The 7,605-nt window shown below is 34.9% G+C and overlaps 1 protein-coding gene across 1 annotated transcript; it reads left to right on the top strand.

Annotated features, from left to right (window-relative positions):
• The first annotated feature begins 4,367 nt into the window (after positions 1-4,367).
• LOC130670967 (E3 ubiquitin-protein ligase Hakai) lies at positions 4,368-5,444 on the top strand. Its single transcript, XM_057474612.1, has 3 exons — positions 4,368-4,734; positions 4,831-5,160; positions 5,232-5,444. The coding sequence occupies exons 1-3, from the start codon at positions 4,633-4,635 to the stop codon at positions 5,427-5,429; spliced, it is 630 nt and encodes a 209-aa protein (XP_057330595.1). The 5' UTR covers positions 4,368-4,632; the 3' UTR covers positions 5,430-5,444.
• Positions 5,445-7,605: the final 2,161 nt, after the last annotated feature.

Genomic DNA, 7,605 nt, shown 5'->3' on the forward strand with positions numbered 1-7,605 from the left:
CTCTCCCTCCGATGTGCCGGGAAAGGTATAATCTGGTGACTGAGGATTTAGGGTGCATGCTCCGATTGATATTCATGACTTTGCGTGTCTTGATATCGAGATCTCTAAGCTCTTTTCGGGTCCATTCAAGGACACCGAAAGAGTAGAGTAGTACTGGGACAGCAAGCATGTTAGTTGCAGAGACTTTGTTTTTCCCGGAAAGTTCTGATGACCAGATTTTCCGGAGTCTCCGCCCATACTCGCTGCAGAGAGTCGTTTTGATTTTCGCAACATCCTGCATAGGACTCCCGTCAATCCCTAGATATTTGTACGACTCTCCGGCGTCAAGATGGTCAATGACGCTCCCATCTACTAACTCGATATCTTCGCGCAAATCAGAGCACTTACCCCTCACCAGATTAACGACCGCGCACTTGTCCAACCCAAAAGCCATGCCGACATCCCGTGTATACTCCCCTACGATATTCAAGGCTGTCTGAAGGTGTTCCTCATCAGGAGCATATACCTTCAGATCATCCATGTAGAGTAAGTGGGTGATCGAATATTTCCGATCAGTTGGTGGGCCCACTGAGTATCCACGGGTACGGCGTAGCGCAACAGATATCGGCAGCAGTGAGATGCAAAACAGCAGAGGGCTTAGGGAATCTCCCTGGAAGACACCTCGCTTGTACTGTACAACTTCGGTCACACGTTTGTCGTCGCCACATGAAATGTGGAACCGTGTTCGCCAAAGTTGCATCGTACGCTGTATGCATCCCACTGTATCACGATTGACCCCAAGGCATTTGAGCAAAAAGAGAATGAGCTCATGAGATGTTGAGTCGAATGCCTTACGGTAGTCAATCCAGGCCATTGACAGGTTGCGCTGATAGTAGACCGCGTCTTGAATGACACAACGATCTACTAACAGATTCTCTTTGCAACCTGACAGGCCTCTTTTACTGCCACGTTGTTCGTATATCTGCTGCCATACAGGATCTATCTCCTGTAGAATGCGATTATTCAAGATTTTTGTGAAAATCTTATAAACTGCATTCAAACAGGTGATAGGCCTGTAGTTCTTCGGGTCGGACAAGTCACCTTTCTTAGGGATGAGCACGGTTCGCCCTTCTACAAGCCAGCACGGAATAGGTTCGTTGCCTCTGATAAACGCTGTAAAAATCCGGGCCAGATGATTATGGGTAGAAGTAAGTTTCTTCCACCAAAATAAGTTGATGCCATCCGGACCCGGAGCAGCCCAGTTCTTACCATTATTCAGAGCCAAACGGACCTCTTCCACGCTGACTTCAGGGCTCTCTTCATCAGCATTGTCGTTTCGGTGGTGGCGACAAAATGCCTCGAAGTCGTTGAGAGCTGGGGTGTCACGATTCACGTTTGGTTGATCACCATACAACTCGGACCAGAAAGCTTCTACTCGCTCGATAGATGGGGGATCGCCAGAAACAGATGTCTTAGGTGTCAGAAAGCGTGAAGGACTCAACCGAAACAAAGAGTTATCGGTAAGCCGCTTCAGCTTTTTCTCTAGTGACTTTTTAGCAGTCACCAGAGCCCGCAACCTGTTAAGGGAACCTTCTTTGATGTTAAGAAGATTCTCCTTATTCAGTGTGTGATGTTGATATCGTAGTCCCGCCGCAATACGGCGGACTTTAGGCGTAAACGCTTTACGAGCATTTACGTACTCAATCACACACTGAATGCGGGAGACATGTTTCCGGAGATCATCAATCTTCAGTGAAAGCTGCCCAATGCGACCTCTCATCTTAGCCTCAGGAGAAGAAGTATTATTTCTTGCCGGAGGTAAGAGTGAGGAAGCAGCATCATAGACAGCTTGATTGATGGTGAGTAGAGTAGAATCCTCCTGAATCCGAGTTGATAGCTCGTGGTTTTCCGTGTCAAGTAGATGTTTTGGGTAGTGTATCTTTTTAGAGATACATACTTGTCGTCTTTCAAAATCATTGTCGGCGTCTTCGGAAGAACGGCGTCTCTCCTGATGTAGCTGTGCTGGAAAAGACAGACGGTTAGATACTCGTCTGTTATTTAACAGTGATCGTCGTGTTCGCCGGAGATGAGAGGCATAATCACGCAGATGTTGTTGTGAAAAATGGCTATGGTTAGGTTGCATATCGCTCCAGAGAGCATGCATCCTAGCCATGTAACCTCTCCGCTCCGGTTCACTGTTATTATAGCACATCAGGAGATCGACTCGTAATTCCTCCGTCCACCTAAATGCAGTCCGTTGTTCGCCAGGGTCGTCATCATTCGGAATCTCGGTGCTCCGCCCAGCTAGTGGGTAGCCCTCATCCGAGAAGGGCCGGTTGTGGGGAGCACTTCTGTGTTCAGGATTATCTTGAACTCAGTTTACTTCACATTGGGGAGTTAACCCAATGCAAAGGTTGTTGTGCGCTTGGTAGGTCAGTAGGTGGAGGGCTGACCTATCTAGCCCACGGTGCGCCACGGAGTAATCAAAATCTCCGCTGGCCGCACAACATGCACCGTGGGCATTTATTATTATTATTATTATTATTATTATTATTATTATTATTATTATTATTATTATTACACAGTAAAAAATATTGTGTTAAAATCAACACAATCTGTGTGTTAGAAACGGTCCACACAATATTTGTGTTAATTTTCAACACAGACTATTTGTGTTGAATTTCAACACAAAATTTATATTAAAATTTCAACACAAAATTCGAGTAATATAAGAAGTAACTTCAACACTTTTATTTTTGTACCATGGATTATTATTAGGTTATCTAAAGTGTCAACAATTATTATTTAACACTGAACTATTTTGTGATGGTAAACATGGTCCTAAAGTTAGCAGACAGTTAACAATTTTCGATTTTTTTTATCAACAAATCAATTACGAAAAAAAAAAAAAAATATGCGCATGTAGAAAAGTAAAAAAGCTACAGATGCAATTTTTTAAATATTTTTTTTTTTTAAGTTATACGAATCATGAACTTTGTTAACTTAATTTTTTTATTTCCAATTGAAAATAAATAAAATCAATGTCACAAAAGTAATAACTAACCAAGCAAAATTGATGCTTAATGGCGCTTCCCGCGTGAATAGAAGGAAGACATTTTTTATAACACAATTCAACTGTCGTTTCAACACTTTTTTTGTGTTGATTTTAAAGTAACACTCAATAAATGTTGATAATATCGATTTTTGTACTAGGTATTACTTTTATCGATTAAAAATTTTAAAGTAACACAAAGAATTGTGTTGATTTGACACAAAATAATCAACACAGAAAATTTAACACGGACAGTTTTTAACACAGATACACAATATTTTTTACTGTGTATGGTGCTCCTTATAAGATGTTGGAAATCCCCAAGCTTTAATATATACCTTCAAATTAAAATAATGATTATAATAATAATAATAATTCTTTGGATAAGATTTACATTGAAAACGGAACTCAGTGGAGCTGTTTTCACCGTATCTTTAGTTCATTCCGTCTGTTACTGTTTAAATAGGCGTCTTTTAAGGCTGCGATTCAAACTGCAAAGGATTCGAACACTTTTACAGCTAAAACGGGTCTGATATTTCGACTCGGGTACACAGTAAATGCATGCTGTTTACATCATCAATAAATTTTATACAACTCAAATTATTAAGAAATAAAAATTAAAATAGAAGTTGTAATATTTAAGGCCAGTTTTTCAAACCGAGTTTATTTTTATCCGGGTTTTAATTATCATTGCTGATATATCTATATATTGTCAATATATACACTGTAAAAAGAGCGGTGTTAAAAATGGAAATTTCGAAAAAGTTGATAAATTAAATGCGTAGAAGAAGTTATTAAAAATGAAGAAAATTACTCCTTAAATGAAAGCTTACTCCTCACATTTTAAAAAACCCAATTATGTATTGCCAGATACGTTTTTAAAGTTTAACCTAACACTTAAAAACTGATAATATTATTTTTGTGTTTTCAAGTAAATAAATATCAATTATAGTAATATTTTGATTATTCTGTAATTTTTTAGATTTTTGCATTAATTTCATGGGGTTTTCTTTCATATGAGACGTTTGTACACAAAGCGCGGTAACTACGATCACATATTTATCACTTTTTTCGCGGTTTATCCCATATTGAATCAAATAGCCGACATATAAAATTCGTCCGGCATCATGTATATTTTTTTGTTATGGGTTTTTACTCGTCTAAGACAATTTTTCATGAAATTTAATAACATTTTATTTATTTACCCTACTGTCACATGGGTTACGCATTTAAAAGTGTAAGCTATCGTCCGACATGTTTTTTAAGCCACGCCTCCGTGTCAGTTCCTAACACACTGCTTTTGAACTGGCATTTATGGCAACCCTGAATGTAATCAATTTTAGTGATTGGCAATAAACTTAAAGTGATCAGTAAATAATTTTTTTGCAAATAATATTGTTATTAAAATAGATATACTAATACTTTTCGACTAAATTCAAATAACTTCGAAAATGTACCTCCAGTTTGTTTACTTTGAATCAATCAAGTTTTTTATAATGATTTTAAATATAACCTAAAAAAAAAAAATAGAATCAGTTTGATTATTAATAAAAATAAACTGTTTATCAATTTCGAAAACAATTGAATTTTGTTAATGATTAATGGATGAAGACAGTGGTAAAAGAATGAGAGGTAGAGCACGTGGTAGAGCTCGTGGGCGGGCTCGAGGGCGAATACGAGGTCGTACAAAAAAAGCTGTTAAGGTGTTTAAACTATTTTTATTAGTGTTTTGAATTTAGCTTTTTTTTTTTCTCATTGACTAATAATTATAATATTTTATTTTTACTACTTGCTAAAAGATAATAGAAAGCGATGAAGAAGATACTCCTCAAGTACCGGAACAAATTCAAAAAGAACCCGAAGAAATAGAAACCGAACAGTCTAATTTTGAAGGTCTTCAAGATCAACAGCAATCACAAGCAACTCCAACAGAACATCAGTTCGATTTGGAGGCAGATATATCACAGTTGGAAGCGCCAACTTTCACTACAATCAATCGAGGTCCTCCAGAGCCTATGCTGCGCTTGCGATGGGATCATCGTGTTAATCTAATTGGAGAAAAAGTTCTTAATCCGATGATTCATTGCTGCGACAAATGTCTTAAACCAATTCTTATTTATGGGCGTATGGCAAGTATTTTAAAATCTTTTGACTTGATAAAATTAAATTTTAAAATATTCTCATGTTAATCTGACAATAGATACCATGCAAACACGTATTCTGTTTATTTTGTGGCAAACGAGAAGATAAAATGTGTCCTCGATGCATGGAAAAAGTCTCTCGAGTTGAACAAACAGGACTCGGTACAGTATTTATGTGCACTCATGGAGGTACTAGATATGGTAACGCTGGTTGTCGTAGAACTTATCTTAGTCAACGTGATTTACAAGTAATATAAACATTTTTTCTCTGTATACTAATATCGCGTGCGAAATGCCAAAAGGGCGTATAGTAATTTTTTTTTGCCAATCACTTTGTAAACATATTCTAAGCTTAAAAATGAACAAAGAAATTTCAAAAGGCAAAAGGGCGTATGTGTCAATTTGTACGCCCTTTTGTTTTTAGGAACTTAAAAATTTTGTGATCTAAAGCCAAAAGGGCATAGAAGATATTTTTTTTCTAATCGCCTGTCAAACATTGTTTAAGCTGGAAAATGAAAAAAAAATGTCAAAGCCCAAAAAGCGTTATGTTCATTTAATCGGATTTTATTACAAGAAAAATGTTGAATTGTTAATGCTTAACCAAATGAATTCTGATTTTAATTAAAATCGAAAATAAATTTTTCAATCGTAAAGCACATCTCAGATGCTTCGATGAGTCGTGCAAAACTATGAAATACTATCCGTTACTGAGGCGCGAAATCTCAAAAGGTTTGAATATATATTTTATCGCATCGTAATCATTTTTTAAATCATTCAATCGTTTTGAGTTTTTTTATATTATAAGCATTTAAAGAAGTTAATTTTTTCTTTGTTTGAATCACACAAAATAGCTTTACAAAGAGTATAGAAAAATAATTAAGTGATTTTCGAAAATTCATGTACTTAAAGATCGGAAGTCTTTCATGGAAGGGAAAAAAAAAAACAAAATGAAAAGTAAAAAATCTGCTGGATCAAGATTTATGAAATGTTTCGTACAAGTGCTAAAATGACAGTCGAAAATTGCAGCCACCCCCCAATTACCCCTCAACTAACCTTTAAGCAGTCAAATTACACTAATTTTTTTTTCATTTTCGTTGCGTGAAAAACGTTCTGATCTTTGGGTATATAATAATTCTACATAGAGTCAAATAAAACTGAAAAAGAATTTTTACTATTTTATAAAAATTCTGTGAATAGATCATTTTTCATCAAATTTTTTAGTACTGAAATTCGTTCACCCACTGCGCCCCTTTCTACAGTTCAATTTTCCACCTTTCATATTCATTCTGATATTGCTTCATTGATATAGCATTATTTTTATGTTTTGTAATAAAAAACGAATTTTATTTTTGTACGCCCTTTTGGCACAAAAACCCTATCTCTGCTGTAGTACGCTCTTTTGGCATTTCGCACGCGATATAAATAATAGGGTGATACGTTGGGAACGACTATTTTTTTTTCACTCCCATTTCAAAATATCGTTGCGAAAAATTCCCTGAAAATTTCAGCTCTTAATTTTAATTGTAAGTACTTTACATTTAATTTTGAATTTTTCCCATTTAAAATACCTAAGACAGTTGAGATTGTTTTTAAATTCTCTATAGCTCAGCCGCATTTCATGTTATTGGACCGCCGTTTACAGTATTTTGTAGATAATTTAATACTTTGCAAAAGTATCCTGAGTACTTTTTCTGACGTTCCAATTGTTTTTTTTTTGTATTGGCTCTGAAAATCATTTTTTTTATGATATTGAGGGTTTTTGAGTGATATTGGCTAAATAACAAAATTTACAGTAAAAATGCAAGCAACAATTTTTTAGGAAATTTTATTCTCTACAAAAAAGGACCTCTTAGTTAAGGAGGTCCTTTCGCCGCCAATCAAAAATAAAATTCATTAGATTATGATGAAAATAAATTTTTTTTACAATAGTTTAAGTCATAACCTATGCTATCGTGGAATTCAAATCTTACTTCACCGTGCATATTTTTGAAAATAAAATTTTTAAAAGTATACGAATTTTGTCAGAACCTTATGTAAAAGTTAGGTTATCGACACTTTTCTTTGAATCATACCATAGTTTGTTGATTAGAGGTTGAAAAAAACATAAAATTAGCTTTTTGCAAACACGCAAGATATATTTTTTACCATAAAATGTACCATTTACCGTGAAATTCCGTGAAATATAAGCTTTAAAAAATTGGTATAAAATTTAAAACTGTACGCATTAAAACCGAGTTAAAACATTTAGCAACGCCGCATAAGCACATACTTTAGACTGAATACATATTCACAAATCTAATACACTAATATTTTAATATTACACTAATTAATATAAATAATAATAATAATAATAATAATAATAATAATAATAATAATAATAATAATAATAATAATAATAATAATAATAATAATAATATTAATAATAATAATAAT

The sequence above is a fragment of the Microplitis mediator genome, chromosome 7, assembly GCF_029852145.1.
Source record: "Microplitis mediator isolate UGA2020A chromosome 7, iyMicMedi2.1, whole genome shotgun sequence".
Taxonomy (NCBI): Eukaryota; Metazoa; Arthropoda; class Insecta; order Hymenoptera; family Braconidae; genus Microplitis; species Microplitis mediator.

Bases quoted from the DNA above. Each gene is read 5' to 3' on its own strand.
- LOC130670967 (XM_057474612.1), top strand. From the start codon at position 4,633: ATGGATGAAGACAGTGGTAAAAGAATGAGAGGTAGAGCACGTGGTAGA. The intron at 4,735-4,830 runs GTGTTTAAACTA...ACTTGCTAAAAG, and splicing joins GTACAAAAAAAGCTGTTAAG to ATAATAGAAAGCGATGAAGA. The intron at 5,161-5,231 runs GCAAGTATTTTA...ATCTGACAATAG, and splicing joins TTCTTATTTATGGGCGTATG to ATACCATGCAAACACGTATT.